The sequence below is a fragment of the Drosophila erecta genome, unplaced genomic scaffold (genome assembly GCF_003286155.1).
Source record: "Drosophila erecta strain 14021-0224.00,06,07 unplaced genomic scaffold, DereRS2 tig00000021-arrow-pilon, whole genome shotgun sequence".
Taxonomy (NCBI): domain Eukaryota; kingdom Metazoa; phylum Arthropoda; class Insecta; order Diptera; family Drosophilidae; genus Drosophila; species Drosophila erecta.
The window spans coordinates 3,230,308-3,251,387 of NW_020825198.1; the positions used below are offsets into that span (position 1 = coordinate 3,230,308).

At 45.7% G+C, this 21,080-nt stretch overlaps 3 protein-coding genes across 7 annotated transcripts; 1 reads left to right on the plus strand and 2 right to left on the minus strand.

Annotated features, from left to right (window-relative positions):
- Nucleotides 1-41: 41 nt before the first annotated feature.
- On the minus strand, nucleotides 42-15,958 carry LOC6543646 (hippocampus abundant transcript 1 protein). Of its 4 annotated transcripts, none has more exons than XM_015157976.2 (9): nucleotides 12,240-12,474; nucleotides 4,319-5,344; nucleotides 3,131-3,226; nucleotides 2,542-3,066; nucleotides 2,271-2,479; nucleotides 2,124-2,210; nucleotides 1,956-2,053; nucleotides 1,617-1,889; nucleotides 42-1,455 (listed from the first exon to the last, which is right to left on the minus strand). In XM_015157976.2, the coding sequence occupies exons 2-9, from the start codon at nucleotides 5,069-5,071 to the stop codon at nucleotides 1,358-1,360; spliced, it is 2,139 nt and encodes a 712-aa protein (XP_015013462.1). In that variant the 5' UTR covers nucleotides 5,072-5,344; nucleotides 12,240-12,474; the 3' UTR covers nucleotides 42-1,357. The 4 variants fall into 4 exon arrangements, with proteins under 4 accessions (XP_015013462.1, XP_026832764.1, XP_026832763.1 ...); XM_026976963.1 differs by having other exon boundaries at nucleotides 686-1,455; nucleotides 12,297-12,474; XM_026976962.1 differs by having other exon boundaries at nucleotides 686-1,455; nucleotides 4,319-5,340; nucleotides 12,238-12,474.
- Nucleotides 15,959-16,292: 334 nt separating this feature from the next.
- Nucleotides 16,293-17,739, plus strand: LOC6543647 (alpha-1,3/1,6-mannosyltransferase ALG2). Its single transcript, XM_001971311.3, has one exon. It carries the CDS (start codon nucleotides 16,446-16,448, stop codon nucleotides 17,718-17,720), a length of 1,275 nt encoding a protein of 424 aa, XP_001971347.1. The 5' UTR covers nucleotides 16,293-16,445; the 3' UTR covers nucleotides 17,721-17,739.
- A 177-nt stretch (nucleotides 17,740-17,916) lies between these two features.
- LOC6543648 (ubiquitin carboxyl-terminal hydrolase 5) lies at nucleotides 17,917-21,078 on the minus strand. 2 transcript variants are annotated; one of them, XM_026977828.1, is made up of 3 exons: nucleotides 20,763-21,078; nucleotides 20,044-20,648; nucleotides 17,917-19,986 (listed from the first exon to the last, which is right to left on the minus strand). In XM_026977828.1, the coding sequence occupies exons 2-3, from the start codon at nucleotides 20,558-20,560 to the stop codon at nucleotides 18,017-18,019; spliced, it is 2,487 nt and encodes an 828-aa protein (XP_026833629.1). In that variant the 5' UTR covers nucleotides 20,561-20,648; nucleotides 20,763-21,078; the 3' UTR covers nucleotides 17,917-18,016. The 2 variants fall into 2 exon arrangements, with proteins under 2 accessions (XP_026833629.1, XP_026833628.1); XM_026977827.1 differs by lacking the exon at nucleotides 20,763-21,078 and having other exon boundaries at nucleotides 20,044-20,692.
- Between the last annotated feature and the right edge of the window lie 2 nt (nucleotides 21,079-21,080).

Below are 21,080 nucleotides of genomic sequence, written 5' to 3' on the forward strand. Positions count from 1 at the left end.
CGTTTTGCAGATAAAGGAGTCTCGAGTTCATTGTACTAGCGTTTCATTAAACAATTTTGTTTATTTTGGTTTCGTTTAAAACACTATGTTAGACGTTAAATAATTTACAATCAAAATTTGGGTTCAGTTTTCTCGTATATGTTCTGTCTCTCGTAGCCCCCGATTCTTCCAAGGGGCGCTACTCCATTGACCACCTGTCCACTACTCTACACACGGGTGGATGTGTATGTACGTACGTCCTATGTCGGCATGTTTTCATTTGTGGGAGGAGGGGGGAGTGGGGGAGCAATTGGAGCGGAGTTTTACACGATTGTAGCAACATCGAAAAATATAACTTTGATATCTATGGTACTATACTATACATACACATGCACGTGTGCTCCCTATACGTTCAAGCATTGACTTTGTTGAAGGCTCTGCATTAAGTTGCGTTATTATCAAAATAAAAACTACAGCGTTGCTCGTGATCGGAGGCGCTAACATTGCATTCGGCTAAAATAAAAACATTTCGATTTGTGTCTGTACCCATACATATATCTCTCTATTTATATATACATATATATGTATATACATATTTCTCTTTTATATACCTTGTGGTTTTCGGTTAAAGTCGCCTAGTTTGTGACCCCATTCATTATAATTAGCAATTTATTTCTTTAGAGTTTAGACTTTAAATCCCTACGATTTTCAAAGTAAAGCTTGGTATTCAGTTTATTTGGATTTTCCTCTTTCTAAGTGTTGTAACTAAACGGCTTTGGGGTGAACTAAATTAGAAATGCGATCGATATTCGGGATGCATTATTGTGCTGTGCTGAATTTACGCGATTTCATTTCATTCGAAGATTTCGGATTACACTTACTTGGATTTGTTTTATTATTTGGCAGTTATTTTGTTGTTGTTGCAAAACATTATTAGCTCTAACACCTGTCTGCTGTGATGTAATCCCAACCCAAAGATAACCAACAGTCGCAAAAGCAATGCAAAAGGAAACGGAAGCCAGAAGTCAGAAGCCGGAAAAGCGGGCAAGCACACGGGCCAATCGAATCAAATATGTGACTACGTTACTTAGGCGATAATAAATTAGTTACGAAATATAATTGGGCTGAGGTGGTTTGTGGTGTGGCAAGGTGCTTTGTGGAAACTATGGTAAAACGAAGATCTAACCATCAAAACAATAACATTATCTCGGCCTGATCTGCGATATATATGCACCTAATAGACTCGGAAACTAAAGCCAAACTAGTTACAGCATTTGTTACAGTTACAAAATCCTTAACTCCTTAACACTGCTTATACGTATCTATAGCCACCAGCTGCATTCCAGTTGTGTGGATAGGACGCCGGCGATGGAGCGCACTACAGCTGCGCCAGCGAGTCGGAACGGATGAGTGGCGCCAGGGAGCTGGGCGCTTTGTGACCCGTCTCAATCTCGTACTGCACGTCTAGCGAGGCACCTGCGAAAGATCGGAATGGAAAGTCATCACTGGGTTTCATAGCACGGGGAATTTTATTCATGACTAGGTTGCAACTTGCGCATCTTGCTCTGGGACGATGGGTGGGAAAATGGTTAGGTGGGTGGGCGATTTCATCAACAACGGCGGCTCTGTACCCTTACGTTTCTTTTCCAAAGTGGAGGTCTGTCCCTCCGGAATGAACGCCGACACTATTATGGCACAGAAGACGCACAAGGCGCCAAACACGAAGGGCGGACCTGGCACATGCTGTGAGATCTTCTCCACGTTCGTCGCCCTGCTGCCGCTGCTCTTCGCGTGCGAGTCGTGGTCGTCGTTCAGATCCACGTTAAACAGGTAGAAGACGACACCGAAGACTGCCGGACCCAGGCCATTGCACAGACCCCTCATGCCCGTGATCATGCCCTGAACAGCACCTAAAGTAGGGACATTTAATTCAGTAAAGATCTTTCAATTGCACCAGTTAAGGCCAGTGAACTTACCCTGACTCTCGGGAGCCGCATAAAGGGATACAAAAGCACTGATGGCGGGATACGTGATGGAGCCCAGGGCAGCCACAACGCCAGCCGACCACATCATCCTATAAAAAAAAAAGAAGTAGAATTTAATTTGGATGATCTTGCCTTAAAAAAGTATAAGATATTACTTACCACTTTTGACTGCCAAAGCCGTACCACAGCAGCTGCACGATTTCCAGGGCTAGGCCCATTATGATCGTGCGCTTGGCTCCAAACACTCTGAGAAAGATGCATGTAATTAGCCACTAAATAAATGCAGCTGAAATAATTCAAACTCACTGCATGAAGGAGCCGAGTGTGACTTGCACCGTGATGCTGAGGATGCCTACTATGGCTATGAAGACCGAGACCTCCACATAGTTGAAGCCCATCTTCAGTTTCAGATAGACAAACATGCAGGAGTACTCCCCTGCCTCGGGCAGATAGGATAACAGCACGGTGAGGCACAGCATCAGTACGGTCTTATCGGTGCCCACTTTGCGCAGGGCCTAAAATAAGCAAAGTGTTACAAAACAAATTTCAATACTCAGAGGATGAAGCTTGAGCTTACGAGAAAAGGATCCGCCTGCTCCCAGCTGATAGGCGCCCCCCAGGAAGCAGGGCGCATCTTCTCTGATAGGCTCTCCGGCACGGCCACCAGTATGAAGAATACATCCAGCAGCGCAATGGCCGTAGAGAGGGCCACGACCAGCGTGTCGCCGTACATCTCCATCAGGGCATTGCCCAGAGCCGGCGAGATGACCAGGCTGGCGGCGAATGTGGCCGAGGCTAGGCCATAGGCCTTTGATCGCTCCTCCGGCGTAGTGACGTCCGCCACATAGGCAAACACCACCGAGAAGGTGACGGCGAAGGCGCCGCTTATTGAGATCATGGCAAAGAACCACCACGTATTGATGGACATCAGCGGTATGGGCAGGCAGGTGAAGAATACTGTGACTAATAGGAAAAACTTTCGGCCCCAGATGTCCGAAAGGGCACCGATCAGCGGCGCCGACAGGAACGACAGGATCCCCTTGATGCCCATGACCAGGCCGTTCATTAGGAATGTGTGATCCGGGAACGTCTGGTTGAGAGTCTGTTGGCGAAGCAGAGAAGATTAAGACCTGATACATTTATAGAACATAGAAGCGTGAACTTACCGATATTATGGGCATCGTCAGCAGGCCCCAGGCGAAGAACTCTAGAAATATCACAACCAGCGCATGATGAACACTCGGTTCCCCGATTCCGGAGCTCTGTGAAATAAATTACATAGCTCATTAGTAATAATGCATATATCTATCGGCTAATTAAAGGGACGTGCCCGCTGCCAATTGGCATAGTGGCAGGATGCACTGGCGGCGCACCCAAGCGACTGCGTCATCGTTTATAAACCCAACTAGTTGATAAGGCGACGACAATGCCGCGTTAACCCTTTGAGGCCCCGGCCAATTGGTGGCCGCCTTTATTTGTAAACATTTGAGTCCCGCGTCAGCTAAAAATAAATTGTACTAAATGCGAAACTGTTTGAGCTCGTTAACTGCACCAATGTCATCCGAGGCGGCTGGCAATGGACTCGGTATGCCGGCAACTGATTTGTTTTGTCGCGCATCAATAAATAGAAGACAAAATCCATATTTCATATAATCGGGAAAGAAAAATATAATAGCTAAGACCTTCTCGGGTTAAAGGCGACATTTAATAAGTCCCATTGAATTATTAATTACTAACGCTAATTAACTGGAAAACTGAACTGACGAGAACGACATCTAATGAGCCTTAGTATTTACTACATTCAATTAACTCGAAACCCAAGTTGATAACCGGAGCAATCCGATTTTTTCCTATTTTTTAGATTCCACGACTTTTATGTTCGTTTATATCTAACTTTTTCATTCTAAAGTATAATTTTAGACATGATTTATCTATGGTGGCTCTAACAGTACCTAGAAATTACACTTTTTAGGAGATAGTTTTTTCTTTAATAATATCCTCCATCAAAACAATAATTTTCCATGTTCCAATTTAATGTGACAAGGGCTGAGATAAGTGTTATCTGTTAGATAAATAAAACTTTATCGCATAAACTGACAGTTTATCTTACATATGTGCATGGTGCATCTTATCTGCTATTGTGAAAGAAACCCAATTACTGGTAAGTAATTCGATTCTGAGTAATTATGTAAAGCCTCTTACGTGTTAAAAAATGAGATTATTCATAATAATAACCTATAGCTTCCATTGAACATATAGCTTCATTACCTATACCAAGTATCATCAGTGAGTGGAATTAGTGGCATGAGTAAGAGATTAACTTAGGTAAGAAGTCTTTGTTTTTTGTGAAATACCTTGCAGCAGCATATGTTGCATACAACGCGAATCCACTCGAAGAAGCGGTTCCGTTTTGGTCGCTCCGGAGTCGCCTCCGAGTTGCCGCCCTGCGATCTCATCGAGATGTAGGAAGCGGCCGAGTGGGTGCGCCTGTGGGCGGCTGCTCCGCTTCCGCCGCATACCCGGCCCGATCCCGAGGACGCGGTGATCGCCGTCTCCGCAAATGCCGCACTGGGATGTGCCGCTGCAGCTGCATACCGCGAAGTCTGCGGGGATGTGGAAGTTGAGGAGGAGGACGAGGATGAGGAGGCGGCATTAGAGGGCGAGCTCTGCCGCAGATCGCACCCACTTACCGTGGGCACATCGTCCGTATCTGGCTGCTGACTGCAGCTGGAGCTGGAGCTGCTGTCCGCCTGCTGTTGCATGTCCATCAGCGGAGAGTGCCGCTTGACTAGCTGATTGCCACGATCGCCAAAGGCGGGTGGAGAGAGCGGCAGGGAGCTGATGGTCTCCACATCGGCCACGTCCGCCGTTGTCGGCGTGGAACTGCTGCTGCGGGTGCTCAGACTGTCCGTCTGTTCACCCGACTCCTGCCGCTCCCGATCAACATCCCCATCTCGATCTCGATCTCGATCCCGATCGCCGGATGCCGACGGTTCGCCCTTGATTGCCCCCGGTGAATTGACCTGTTCCGCCTCGGAATCCTCCAGCTCGAAGCTGCTCTCCAGAGTGTCGCTCTGCCGCTGGCCATAGCTCCGCCCGCTGCGCATGGTCTCGTAATCCGTTTTAGCTGCGTGCCTCCCTATTGGTTTCTAGTGCTTTTGTGGGTTCGGTTATCACACTAATTTCCATTGCCGCGGGTCCACGAACATGTGCGGTGAGTGGTGATGATTTGGGCTCTGATTTTTGGATGCTATCCGGTACTCCACTCCGCTTATCTCCACGTTTCTGCGACGATCGAAGCGAAGTTCTATCTTATCATTTGTTTGGCTTAAACACGCTGTGTTCGCTGCCGCTGTTTCAGTTTTGAGGCACCTCACTAGCTGCAATTAAAGTTGGCCAACCGAATGCCTCTTACTCATTGGAATTCACGTGAAACGCGCGTATTGCCTTCAGCTGTTCCCCGGTGAAGTTCTCTAAGAATATTAAGTTGGGAAAACAACATACTGAAGACATCACCGTACTGAACACTCTTGTTTGTTGACATTTAATAAAAACCGATCCAAACTTGTATGCAACTACTAGAAGAAAGGTGGTACTCAGCCTTAACTCGACAGATATATGATTTATCTTTGGAAAATGATGTTAATCCTTAAGAAAGCCGCAAAGTATGCTGCTTTTTTCGAAACTTAGGTGTGTTATCCACATTTACTTGGCCCAGAAAACGATAAAGATCGCGCTAAAAGCCACTTAATGCCATTGCTTTGTGGCGATTTTAGCACCGTGGTGTAAATCGCAGTCGCAAGCTTGGATAGGCTCGAAAGTAGATCGATCAACATTAGCAAACGAGTAAACGAGCAAACGAAGCAATTTAAATCGAAGCACATCAAAGTGAAATAAAGGGAAAATCAAGTCGGTGCTGCCTTAAAATTCACAGCAATTTTCCGGCCATGTCAGACGGGTGGGTAGAGATGAGTATGTGTATTTTTCTGGGAAGTATCCGGTCCGCAGATTGTGGAATAAGCACTCACATACCCCCAGACTTCTGGATCCCTGAAACTCACGTAAGATCACAGCGATCCACACCACTCGCGCGAATATCGATCTCTGAAATTTTAATTAAATCGACAGCCGAGAAAAAGTCACCTAGAATTTTGACAAACATGTGAATCAAAAACATCTCCAACTCTGACGCCGTCGATATCGAGATCGTTTCACCCCAAAAAACCAGCGACGTCTGCTGCGTTCCGATGTGCGCGACTCACTAAATTGAAACGCTTGGACACTCGGTTCTCCAGGCCAGCGATTCGCATTCGCCAGTGCTCCAGTTTTCCAGCGAGCGGAAGCTCGGCAGAGCGCCACAATCCCAGAGAGAAACACATGTCCACCTGCTGTGGAGCTTATTTAGAAAAGAGCCACAGGCAGCGGTACTCGATACAGAAAAGAACATAAGCTTGAAGTAACGAATGAGAGATATCCATTGTAATTTCGATACACTTTTGCTTTTAAATGCAAGTGCCCGAAATATTGTGAAAAAAATGGAATACAAAGTGCTATGATGTGCTTTTTGTTTTCTATATTTATGAAACTACACATTTGCTTTTAATGCTGATAATGGGTACGATCAAATCAAACATTAATAGCCATTGTGACTCAAAAAGTTTCGAATTGCATTAAATTGACAATTCTATTATCCAAACTGGCAGAAATACCCCGCACGTAGGCGAGTATACGTGGTGCTACGGGGAGCCACAATAAAATGCCCAAAAGCAATTGTCGCACATATCACATAGATGAACTTGACAACGATGATGAAAGTTTCGCGTTAACAGCAAATGAGCAGTGGTCTCCAGTACAATGGAAATGTTTTTCCTACCCGACTACATGAGTTTGATTGCTATCTAGCTCTCTGGAATTATGCTGGCTACTTGTGTTAGCTCAACAAAAAAAGATCTGATGAGATAGGTTTGGGATCACATGCCAAAAAGCATGTAAATATTATGTTATATTGAAAACAAATCATAGAAAATACACCAGATCAGCTGAATGTTATTCCATAAAACTGACTTACTAAAATTTATTTACAATATAAATATATACAATGGAATTTTCGCTTAATTATCTTTGAATGAGTACATCTAAATGTGTGACATGTTCAGAACAGTCACATTCCAGTCGCATAAATCTCCGCCGCTGGCATTCGACCGCTGTGCGTGGAATTAGCTAGATGAAACCCATTTAAACCGAGCTCCAAACTACAAGGCAATGGTGATGGTGACCTGACCGCCGGCCTGGCCAGTCCGTGGGAAACGGCAATCGGGTCAAGTGCAGGCCGGGGAACAGAAGCCGCTACAGAAATTCAATTTCCGCGACAGGACCAGGGATTGGACTTGGACAGCCTGTTGTCCGAGAGGGAAACGCCAGCTGCCAAGTCAATCATCGGGAGAATGAACCGGAGGATGAACCCATCCACCACCCAACCCCCGATGGGCTGAATCTCGTTCACATGGGCGGCCTGCATGTGTCGCATCAAAAGGCATTAGAAGCGACCTTGACAGGAGCGGCAAGGAAAGTGAAACAGGACGAACGGGGGAAAGGCATCCGTTTTGCAGGCACAGCAAAAAACAAAGGGAAAAAGCGGACAACAAGTAAACACGATGGCGTAACGATTTGGCAAGAGACATGCTGGAAAATACATTTCCATGTTTTCCTTTCATTAATGTCACAAAAAAGAGACTAGCGACCAGTTTATCGCTGGGCTGGGCACTGCCAAATTGAAAAGCCGGCTAAAACGGGATGTGAGCTAACAACGACTGGCGACTGGACTGGTAAACGTGCCCTCGAGTGGAATTCGTTGCGAATTTTTGGTTTGGTTTGCTAATTAATCTTGCCGGTCATGGGCAATCCATCCGCAGGACACGCAAAAAATTTTAAATGGCCAAAAGGTTGGCAAGGTCAAGTTGGGGGCCACTCAGGTGTTCACAGGCCAGCGAAATGCGTGATAGAATCTGAACTGCATTAAAATGCATTTAACTGCACTGAAAAAAAATTCTTTATAATCCGTAATGGCTGCGAGCTCTTACATTAAATGGGTAGGCAACGGAAGTCAAAAATCTCTTAATTTCGAAATCCAAGCTTGTAAAGAATTTTAACTTTATTAAATGAGTTCCTACTTCATTTCAAAGTGTAAGAACACAATAATATGCAGGGAAATACTTTCATATATTCAAATTTTATTCAAATTTTGTAGATGGTATTTTTGCGAAGCTACAAGCCCTTTCTCCACAAACAAATTTCGCGCTCGTGGCGCACTTGATTTCGATTTGGATTTCGCAATAATGCCAAGACCACCAGACAATGGCCAATAACTGGCAACTCCATTGTTGTGGCTTATTGAAAAGTAGGCCAAAGCCCGAGGCACCAAGGACACCCAGCACTGGCAGCACAGAAGTTGCCCCAAAGTGGAATATCTTGCTCCCCGACTCCTCCTGCTTGCCACATGCCCAAGTCAGAGATTATCGCGCGTGGGTGCCTGGGCTGGCAGGTGCTTGAATCCTTAAGCAGAGGATTCTGACTCGGAACGCAAGGACTGTCGCAATTTTAATTAAAACAAGATCAAATGCTATAGTCGAGTTCCCCGACTATCAGATACCCGTTACTCAGCTAGTGGAAGTGCACATGAGAAATTTTAACATTTTCTGGAATATCGGTAGAATTTGGGAAAAAAAAAATGATAAAATGAAAAAAAAACTTAAAAAGACGGACATGGTCAGATCGACTCGGCTATTGATCCTCATCAGGAATATATATACTTTATATGGTCGGAAACGTTTCCTTCTGCCTGTTACATACTTTTCAACGAATCTTGTATACCCTTTTACTCTACGAGTAACGAGTATAAACACTCCGGCAGCCCTGACGGCACCCACAAATCAATCCGCGACATTTTTGGCAGGGGTAAGCAACCCAAAAGTTGGGCATTAAAAGCAAACAATAAGCGGAATTCCCTTCCATTAAATATCCTTCTTTTATCCGGGCTTATTGTATCAAAAAAAGTGGGCGGCAATTTTGAAATGTAACTTTTTTCGGTTGGGGTAACAAAAATAGCTCATTTTCTTCGCAGAAACAATTATGAAAACACCATTTCTTTACAGCCTACAATGGCAATTATGAAAAAAAGGTGTACTCATTAAGATGAAATATGAAGCTACAGCTAACACCTAGCAAAAACAATTAAATAACTTTTAAACTGCTAAAGAAGCCTACGAATATTTATGATTTTCTACCCAGACCGATTTTCTACTCATAGAGAAGAGCTTAAATTCGTGCCATTCCTTCCAAGTGAAACCGAAAACGCGCACATGAGCACTTCTATCGACCAGCGAAGCGCTTTCATCTTCCTTCATGGCTGATGCCAAATGTCAGCCCACATGAACGGCGGACTTGCTGACGACTGGTGGCTAATGGAGAGCATTCCGTGGCACCAAGGTCATGTGAGTGCACGAGCGGTGGCAAGTGGGAAGGACGAAAAATGCTGAAAGAGACGAGCCTGTGCCAGAGCAGAAGCTGCAGCAGATGCCGTTGAAATTCAATTCAGAGCCTGCAGCGCGCGTGCAACGCGGCGGATACGTAATGTGCCTGCTCACATTAGCCAACCAACACATGCACACGCTCTCGTGCGGCAAACGCTGCCCGCTGCCTTTCAATATTAAAAATAGTTTGTCAACAACGTGGCCAGAAAGTGTCAGGCTGCTACGGGTGCAGCGTCCAAATGGGTTTGAGCCCCATAAGGATCAGTGGGATGAGCAGAAGGAGCAGGATGGGAGGATGATTTAGAGCTCATTGGCTTTCTGGGTTGACACTTTGAACACCCCACTGCGGCCAGCAAATAATCAATTCTATCGATTGGATAACAGATGTACAACAAAACAAAATTTAACATTTATCTTTAAATAAAACTACTACTACTATGAGCTCTCATTTTGCATGAAATTCAATTGTTTGCAATAGTTTAAATCCCCGCAGTTCTAAATTCAAATATTGACCGAGTTCAGGGCATAGGGATAGTCAAAGAGGAGACAGGACACCACAGCAGAGCACAGGATTTATTGATTTTGTGGATTCACAGCTAGATAATGGAAATTGCAGTGCTGGCAGCAAAAACAGGCAAGTCACAGCAATCCCAGCCGCAATCATCCAAATGTAGTGACCTGGGATTTCATCAGCCACACGAAACAGATGAAAAAAGACCAAAGCGAATGAATGGCGTCTCCTATTGATTAGCGGCGATGATGCACCCAGACCAATCCAAGCGAACCGAGCCCCTGGCATCGAACACCCATCCACCAATCCACCCATTCACCCATCACACCAGCCGAAAGCTAACCCGATCCGAATCTAAATTCGATGGCGAGCACCGGGCTGACCTTGCATGCCGCACCAAGCACCGTGGACTGTTGGCTGCCTAGCTGGCAGACACGGAACACAAGCTGTTTTAATAAATTTATGATTCCCGAACTGTTGCCCAAAAAGTGTTGACACAACAAAAAGAAAGAAAGCCAGAGTAAATGCAACAACCGCAAAAGGACAGAATGAAAGCTGCAACACGACAGTTCAACTGCATCAGCGGAAGTCGTGCAGTTAATTTGCATAAGGAGACAACGGAAGTGAGGGCTCCGAGGATTGGCACGTAGCCAAAATGCCATAGCCCCAAACGAATGGCACTACTTGGCTTAGATAATTTGCTTCGTACTGCATTAGGTACTAGATTAGATTATATAGAAACTAAGGAACCAGCTAAACATATGGACATAATATTAAACATCCTTTTTGCCCTTTAAGAACAGTTGCATTTTGTAATAGTTATCAAATCCTTGCATACTAATATCGGTACTAATAACATTCTAACATATTTCCTTTCATTTCCGTGCCTCAAGTTTTTGGCAATAGATCTTCTAAAAGTTCTAAAGTATGTTGACAATTAAATTAAAATTGAAGTAATTTAATTTTAATTGTTTAAAATTAAAGTCGGATAACTTTGAAGCGTACCTTTTGGTCACTGGGGTATGAAATAAATCCAGTGCTGCACTTGACACTTTACCCATTGCGACATGTCTGGGAGACAATAGGAGCCCCCAACTCCGACAAAAGGGGAGATGGGAGCCGAACAATGCCTCGGAATTGGGTATATAATTTATGGATGCCAACGCGTTATCCAACGGCGTTTTCTAGGACTCGAGCAGCCACTCATGTGGCGAAGTTTCGCCATAATTGATTGGCGTTCGAGCCCCTGACTGTGCAAATGTTTGTCCTGGCTTCAGGACTCAATCCCAACTGAGCGTGCTGAGGATGAGGTTGGAAATTTATGCGTGGCAGACTTTTTTCTTTTCGCTTTCCTAGCAAAAAAATAGAAAAGAAAAGCACATAAAAAGTGTCATGGAAATTTTGCGGCTAAGGGTTATTGAACTCTGGACGTTTGTCGAGCACATTTGGTTAGACAAATAAACGTGGGTTATGTGATAAAGAGAGATGCTTTATCGCCAGAATGACTGCATATCAAGCAATCTGTACTCCATATATACACGCTTAGGACCATATAGAATGCAAATCAGATTGTTGCATGCACCGCGGGAAAGATTATCTTACATTTAATGGGCCCACATTAAACGTGAACCTCTAGAACCAGAAGCTCATCGGCCATAAAAAATCATTTTACGAGCGCTAAATGCAGACGAAATTATGCGAAGTTCTCGGAACATTAAACAACAGCATACTGGTCAAGGAAATTAGAGGGATCGGAAAATGGGCGTAAGGACGCCCAGCTTAGGTGACCTTCTTCAAGGAAAGCGGAGGCTTTTCCTTTTCGTTGCGTTTCGTTCCGTCTCTTTTCATTTTCATTTTCGTTTCCATTTTTGTTTTTGTGTGCGTCAGGCGGCCACAGAACAAAGGAAAATCAGTAAAACGAGAGGCTGAGGAAATTCGCTTTCCAAGGGGAAAATTCTCCGCCACATTTGGTTTTTCCTGTGCCAAAACGAAGAAGCGAAGAAAAACCAGAGATACATATAGTCTGATCTCATGAACAAAAACATAATTGAGCCGAGAATAACAACAAGAGTGGGGGTACAGTTACAGTTTTGCGTAACGGGACAATTTCCCTGTTTTCCGTGGGTGGAAAGCTGAATAGCAAATTGAGTGGGTCAGCGAATTGAGAAGCATTTCAAGTTCAATCTGCGTCCATTTCCCACTTTTCGAACATTAAATTTGCACAAAAACACACACTTTTAACGGAATTTTCCTCGGGAAACGAGCTGCTTTAATTTTCTTTGCTGTTCATACAAGGCATTATTTAATTGCACATGGTACCGATCCGATATAATTAGCAACAAAAACAGTCACGAAAAGAAAACGCGTGGAAATTGTTTTGGCGAATTTTCCGTTTGGTACACAGCGCGACAGAATGTGCGCTTCGATGTGCGCTTTTCCACACGCTGCGCCGTACTCAGCTGGAAAAGCGTCTGGCAGAGCATTTTCTTTCGCTTGCACTTTTCCTCGCGTTTTTCATTGAAGCTTTGGCTGCGAAAAGCTTTTTGGTATTTTCAGAAAATGCCTCTCATTGCGGATTTATTCTAAGGCATGCACACGGAGGTTTACAGACTTGAATAAATTATATTTGTTAAATGTTTCATAAAAATTCCTTCATTGAGCTAGTATATTTTTTAAAAAATCTAAATTTTTTTCTTGGGTTTTTCACCCACATTTTGGTTGGAATCCATTTTCCCTCCCCAATTACTTTCGATTCTTTCACTTTCGTCGTTGATTTGCTCCATAAACCTGCTTTCGCGTGTGCTCGAGAATTTCCCACAACAATTACCATCGGACTTTTTCGCCATTGTTTGTTTGTTTGTTTGGTTGCCTTGTTGCTGTTGTTGCATGCCACATTTTCCCGGCTTCGCGTTTTCCGAGCAAGAGCTTTCGCTCAAGGGGCATTTTCCACGCTCTCCTGCCATTTCATTCTGCGGTTTTGATTTTACATATCTCTGGCACCTGTTCGCTTCTGCGCCCTATCGCAGTGTTTTATGAATGAAACAGCTTTTCTACTTTTCTCACTTTTCTCACAGCGAAAAGCTTCTCTCGGTGAATAAATTTACAAGGGAATTTTGCCAAAAAGTTCAGAGAACCACTAAAAACTATGTCTTGTTCTGGGGAAATTATCTAATTGCTTGGGAACGGTAGTGCGTACACTGAGAGCAATTACTTACAGTGAAAAGAAAACACAAAGAACACAAATTTGTTAATTACGTTACTCAATAAATAAAGTTTTAAAATAAATAATCTTGTTATTAAAGCGCATAAAGTTTTCATGACTTTCTCAACAATATTCCGCATTCAAAGGGCTTCCTAATTGAAATTCATTTTTCTGAAAAATGCTCTTGTCTGAAATCTCCTGGGTGGCATGAAGTCTAATGGCTGCCCCGTGCCGGATAATTAGCGGCTAGCCAAGGTCGCACAGCAACTCCGAAAATTAAATTCTCGTGGCGCGACCCTTAATTAAGTTTTCCAGCCATTAGAAAGGGAAAATAGGTGGAAATTCAATGGGGGAACTGGGCAAGGAAACTAGAGCGCAGCGCAGGCGTCATGAGCTTTTCAGTTGGCCAGCAAATAGAAAACTGTTGCATAGAAATGGGAGCTTGGCGGCAGGCTGGCTACCAAACTCCAGGTGAATCCATTCCCCCAGCGACCAAGTCAAATTGGACATGGGTTGGCCATTGGAAGGGTAATGGGAATGGGAGTTCCTTCTCCTCAGCTGAGCTGCTCCTAATGTCATAGCTGAAATTACGGTCATTACAAAAGCCTGTTTTTCGGGGGTGGAAAGTAATGGTGACTAATGTAATATTCACACGCGCACTGATTTCCCACACAAATAAGCGATCATTAGTGCTGGAAAGTCTGGATAATGTATGTAAACAAAAGGCAGTTCAATGGCCCCAAGTAAAAATAGAACCAGAAACCCGAAAAGCAATCAAAGAACAGAAAGCGAAAGGCCAGAACCCACGGAGCAGCTTCTCCACGAAATCGAAAGCCGACAACCACAAGTGGTTCATCTGGCTGCGGGCTGGATGGGGTCACCGATGTTGAATTGATTACGCCATCGCCAGTGACACACTTACACAAGTAGAAGTGGATGTGTGGAACTTGAGCTGGATCTGGAGCCCTAGCTGTAGCTGAAGCGGAACGGAGTGAAACGGAGCACTGGCAAATGAGGAGTCACCGTGGGAGTGCCCACTTATCAATCACGTTTTATGCGTTTACTGCACTTCGTATCCGAATCCAGTGCAGAGCTTTAAAACAATCGGCCGATTTTTGAGGGAAAACCTTGTGATATTATCGCTACTATCGCAAATGGGTGAAATCGCCTGATGTCTGCCACACTTGCCACCCTCTTCAGTGGATATCAGCTTTATTATTAGCGATAAGAAAGTGCCACATTTTCACGCAGTGGGGCACCCAAATTACGCTCACTGAGCGAAAAACTATGGTGATAAACTCGATCTTTGGAATACGACTTGTTTCTAAAGCAAATGCTGTACATTGATGGTTTGAAAATTATTGTACTTGCAATAGCTTTAGTAGTTAAAATAGCGTCTGGCTTTTCTTATCAAATAATTAGCTTAAAACGATCATACACAAACGTGTTCAACCTTTGTTGATAAGAAAATAGAGAGACTTGGTAAAGTACTGTGGATGTGGATGAACTTTATAAATTCGATCAGTTCCATATACAAATTTGAATTTATAATTTTAATTTTTATAAATCTTAGTGTAAGCTATCCTTAAGTTGGGACAAAATCCTTAAGTAACACAAAATATACAAAAACTGACAAGTTTTGAACTTGAAATTACCACCTAAAGTACACAAATATATTTCTAATTGTAATCTCTGTGTATATTACACATCGAAGCAACTTTATAAACACAAATAGTGCTATGCGATATCAAAACACTATAGTTCTGTGAAATGTAGTGCCTTTAACTATGCTATCTAGATGGCATTAATTTTTGATTATAGGAAGTGCATAGCCCAGTGCATATTTCATATCATAGCGCATTTAAAAACATATTGCAAACATATAGCAATACTACTAATAGTAAGTACTGTGAAAGCCCCCGTGCCAACTGAGTAAACATTATAGTGCTCGAATCGTTTGATAGACCTCGATTACGTCTAAAAGTAATGCCCAAATTGCGGCTGGAGTGTCAAACTCACGCCGTTCGCTGAATCACCTTGACTTCACAGATAAGGCCACTTGTAGTGATATCGGAACGGTGCTAGTCCGATCCGAAATCCGTGAATATATATATGTGTACTCACCGTGAAGACACTCTTGCTTTTGTGGGCCCGATTCCGTATTACCAATCCCGCCAGCGGCTTCTTCACATGGATCTTGGGCATCTTGGCGGCGCTGGCAACGTTACGGCTACGTGGCTTTAGCTTTACCGTTAGCTGGCGAGTAGCTGGGGGTGCGCGGTGTGTGTTTGTTTTGGCAATGGAAACGCCGGAGAGCTGCTGCTTCTTTTTGTTCAGTGTTTTTCGCTGTACTGCCTAACAATTTGGCTGCATCGCCCGTGTTTTGCTGGTGTTTACTACACTGTCCACTTTACTACACGGCGGCACTTAATTGAGGCGCACAAGCACGGCACACACTCGATTTGCTCGTTCTACTCGCGCTTAAATCACAATTATTAGTTTACCATTAAAGGGACGCCTGGGCAACAAGAACAACAACAACTGCGGCGGCGATTTAGGCGGCTCGCATGCCTATGGGCTAACTGCCATCGACGACCTCATGTGGCTGGATCTGGATCACCGGGATCTCTGGGCAGTTTCTGGCAGGGATTTGACTCAGCGGAGCTATTTTCACGAAAATTTAATGCGTTCGTTGCAAGCACGGGCCGAGAACAAGGTCGATTTGGGGCTAAAAAACGCCAAAAGCGGGCGCTGTCAACATGTGTTCTAGGGTTGCCGCAGCGCGCGCATTTCGTGTGCTAAAGAGTGGACTCTCTTGAATTTCCAATTCCGATAAATTATTTATTATAGGAGTCTAAATTTCCTAGAGTTTTTATTTATACGTTATATTTAAATGAAAATCACAACTTGGGGAAATATAACAGGAAAGCTAAATATTATAGTTCATAAAAAAGGTTATAGAACTTATAATAAGCAATTATCAATAAATTTTAACTACTTAGATAACTTCAGAATAAATACTTTTAAATAATACTTTTAAATAAAATAAAAAGGAGTGAATATATTTGGTATATGTTTTAGAACCGCATAGAACATCCATCCTACTATGGTCACACTTTCGCGAATCAGCTGAAGAAATATTTAAAAGTTTCAAATAATAAAAACAAAGCCCTCTAAAGAATGCCAATATTTTGACCCCCGTTGGCCAATTACTTCACTGCAGATTTCCGGTTGCGGCCATGGTTCGAGTTCTGTTCCTCCACCCGGATTTGGGCATCGGAGGAGCCGAGCGACTGGTGGTGGATGCAGCTCTGGCTCTCAAGGAGCGAGGACACCAAGTCAGCTTCCTAACGAATCACCACGACAGCACGCACTGCTTCAAGGAGACGGCTGACGGCACTTTTCCGGTTCACGTTGTGGGGGACTGGTTGCCACGCGGGCTCTTTGGAAGATTCTACGCCATCTGTGCGTATCTGCGCATGCTCTATGCGGCGATCTATGCCAGCTTCTTCATGCCCCAGCGGGAGAAGGTGGATGTGGTGGTGTGCGATCTAATCTCTGTATGCATTCCGGTACTCCGCTTCGCTCCTCATCGTCCGAAAGTTCTATTCTACTGCCACTTCCCGGATCAGCTCCTCAGCAGCCGTGAAGGTCTGCTGAAGTGGCTGTACCGTCTGCCCATCAACTGGCTGGAGGAGCACACCATCGGTCTGGCAGATAAGGTGCTGGTCAATTCCAAGTTTACGCTGCGAGTCTTCCAGGACACCTTCCGCCGGCTGAGCACGGTGCCGGATGTGCTGTATCCTTCACTGCACACCCAGTATTTTGACCAGATGCAGAAAAAGCTGGAGCAGCGGTCTGCTTTATTTGACGAGCCCGTGCATCCGCGAGTGCCACTCAACGCCTTCATCTATCTGGACATCAATCGGTACGAGCGAAAGAAGAACCACGCACTTGGCTTACATTCCCTGCGTCTCCTGGGCGACATGCTGCCCGCCAATGACTTCAAACGCTGTCGACTGATCATCGCGGGGGGCTATGACACTCGATGCATGGAAAATGTCGAGCACTTTGCGGAGCTGGAGCAGCTCACGGAGGAGCTTAAGCTTCAGGATCACGTTGTGTTGCTGCGCTCGCCTACCGACGAGGAGAAATGTCGCCTGCTCTTTGCCGCCCACTGTCTGCTGTATACACCCGAAAACGAGCACTTTGGCATTGTGCCGCTGGAGGGCATGTACTGCTCCAAGCCAGTGGTGGCATTGAACAGCGGTGGACCCACTGAAACGGTGGTGAACACTTCAACGGGCTTTCTGTGCGAAAAAACCGAAAAGAGCTTTGGAGGAGCAATGCACCAGCTTTTCCGAGACGAGCAGCTGCGTGTGAAAATGGGTGACCAGGGTCACAAGCGGGTGCAGCAGAAGTTCTCCTTCCAAGCATTCGCAGATCGGCTGAACGGCATCATTAGAGATCTTGTTCCTATTTCCAAGGAGTCGAGTCCTAAGAAAACTGAATAAAATTCCAGTTAAAAAGGCAGATCTTATGTTTTCTTTTATGTAACTATTTTTAGCTACATATGCACGCGAAATTAGTCATCAATAATGGATATATCTTTTAAGCAAATGACTCATCAATTGGTTAGATTGCATAGTAGAGCTCGGTGAAAGAAAAGTTTCCATTTGAATAGTTTTAAAACCCAAAAAAACCTATTGCTGCCTTGTATATATAGTTTATTATTAAATTCCATTCTTCAGGGCGTATAATATTAGGTTGTGGGACTGGTGTGATTCGGATTGGACTGAGATCGGGCTGGCTACTGCTCGCGCATGTAGAGATACAGATAGCCGAGGTCCTTGGGCGGGTTCTGTGACTTGGCCACCTTGCTGTCGTTGAAAATCACCCATTCACCCTTCTTGCGAATGTGACAGACGTAGTGCCCCACCTGGGCGGAGGTGCCCATGTGAGAGATGAATGCCATCAGACGGTACTTGCCACCTCCATCGCGGTAGTCGGTCTTATTGGGCGCCGAGGAAGCCGCTGCAGCTGATGAATTCGAAGCGGGGGCAACTTCCTCAACACCAATAGAATCGGCATGCGAGAAGATCCAGTCGGTGGCGCGCTCCACGTTGCCATCGGTCGCCTTCAGCGCAGCCACCGCCTGTCGTTCGTCAAAGCCCATGCTCATGAGCATGGCCAGGCTCTCGGGATTGGCCACAAACTGGTTGGCTGCGCTGTCTCCAATGCTGTTGCTCGGCACCACAAATGGCTCCGAGATATCCTCGTCGGCGATGTGCTCCATCAACCAGTTGGAGGCTGCCTCCAATCCGCTGTTTTTCGTGTGGTAGCAGGCACGCTTGCAGGCCTCCGGCGGAAAGCCCATGGTCAGCAACTCGGACATGACCGCCTCGTCAAATGCAAACTTCACCTCCTCTGCGGCGGGCTCAGGAAGAGCCTCCTCACCAGGCTGCAGGCCACCAGCGGAGCGCCAGTTGCTTAGATCCAGTTCATCGGGCATGTCTACGGAAACGTCCAGTTTCTTGGGAACCCAGTCGTCGCCCAGCGTGAACTTTCCCACGTGAATCATCAGGCAGTCGGGCATGGTGGCCAATCGCGTGATTTTCCTGGCATTCGTCTTGCCATCAATGGCAGTGGAGTAGAATTGTTCGATCAGCTCCGGGCCGAAGAAGCGTTCCAGGCAGGCCTGTAGAGGAACCTTGTGCCTCACGATATCGCGATCCACAAGCCGTTGTCCGGTCTCTCGGGCAGCCTTCTCACGCTCCAGGAACTCCCGAACCTCATCCAGATTGGTGGCCTTATCCAACGGAATAGGCAGACGGAAACTGTATTCCTCGCGAGTCTTGTACTTCACCTTGCGGCTAGCGAGACACTCAACGCGATCCTCCAGCAGGAACTTTAGAGCATCTGCGGGATTTGTTTGGTTCCGTGAATTCCTGTCCAGCAGGGTGAGCAAATGCAAATAGAAATCGTTGGCATCCTGCTGTTGTTTGGTGCTGAAATCAGGGTGGTTCTTGCCCACAATGTTCTTAAACATGGCCGGCGAAATTCCGGTGCTGTGATCGGTGTCCAGAGTGTTCTCGGCGATACTGCTGTACTTTCCCGAATGCAGGCCAGTTCCTAGCTTGGCCATTTGAATGTTGAAATCGTTGGCCGGGTCGCTGGGGAACTCCCTGAAATAGTGTTCCGCTCCGGTGCCCACGAATCGCTGCTGGAAGTCTGGGATGACGAAGAGCACCTGCATCACGCTGTTGATGTAGCAGGAGTTGCCCAGGTTGCGCATGCCAGTGTATCCAGGACCGGCAAGAGGCTGCAGCTCACTTTCGCTCTCTGTAAGCGCCGACCACTCGCCGATCCGCTGGTTAATATCCAATTCAAGCTCCACCATGGACTTCTCGCTCTTCTTCATCGCCGCCATGTTGATGCCAAAGTGGGAGAGGTGGCGCTCTAGGTGGGGATCAAGTACCATGTCGTCCTCCGGGTAGGAGAAAACATCCGACTTGCCATCAGCGGTGATAGTGCCCAGTTTCACTGCCAGCGGGAATCCCGTTACTCTGTAGTGCTCCACGGCGTGATCGTTGCCTCCACTGCCGTCAAAGAACTTGCGACCGCACATGATCGAACCATCGGTCAGATTAAGCCAGAGGTTGTTGGTCAAATCACACTTCTCGCACTGCCAGCCGGATGGGGGAATCTTCTTGCCATTGTCCAGCTGCTGCAGGTTCTCTGCGTATTTCGAAGCCTGACGCACTTCACCATCCCAAGTGCCTGTAAAATGATTGATTTTAGGTTAACTTTGTCATCCCAAGACATCCTGCAACTAACCCATCAGCGTGGCCTTCTCCAGCTTGGCAATTGCCGAGTCGGCGGCCAGGATCGCCTCCACCGCCTGGGTGACACGCATGGGCAGCTCCGGATCCGGATAGGGTAGCTTCTTATCCAGCTGGGGCGCCACCACGATGCTGTACGTGTCCTTGATCTCGTACTTCTTGGCCATGTCCGACTCGTTGTAGCCACCCTCGACGCCGATGGCCAGGCGAGTGATCTTCCGTTCCGGCCCAGCCTCCGACTCCGGATCGCATTCAGCCTCCGTATCGGTGCCCTCCTTTGGCGTCTTCACCCGCTGGATGTGCAGGAAGACTCGGTTGCCGGTCTTGTCGGCGTACTCACGCACGTACGCCTCGCCGAAACCCAAAAAGCTGTGCAGGCACACGTACAAACCGGTGGGCGTCTCGGGATTGTCGTAGGAATAGACGCACTCGTCCTTGTAGATCGGAGGACTTCCCGCGCCGGATGCGCAGGGCACGTTCACCTTGGATAAATGCTTGCGTAGTTCCTCCATGACTCTATCTGGTATCCTGGGAACAGCTCTTTTCTCATAAACTTTACGGACCGAATGTAAAATAGTATAGTTGATTTTTTTGCACTTGCTGCTTAGAGATGAACAGGGGAAAATGCATCGATACCGGCGAGCACGGCAATGCGAATATCGATGGTTTGAGATTGTGTTTTGCTGGTTAGAATAAAGTTTTAATAATTCTTACCCCTATTTACATTCCTTATAACGGCTATTAAGCGGTATTTCCGTATTTTACCGCCCAATAAGCACAATTAGTTCAATTTGGTGGCTGCAGGCTATCGTGTGTATTTAATACTGTCATCTCTAGCCAAAGCCAACAACAAATTCGCGAGTCACCAAGGGAACCGAACTTGTTCCGTAAAGTGCAAACAATACAGGGAAAGTGTGGCAACGCCGATTGTGATTTATAATATGTAATTTTCTTGAGAGCAATAAAAATTGTAACCATTCAATTTCAATTAACTACTTAAATTAAAGTTTCCAACCATTTTTACCAATTTGG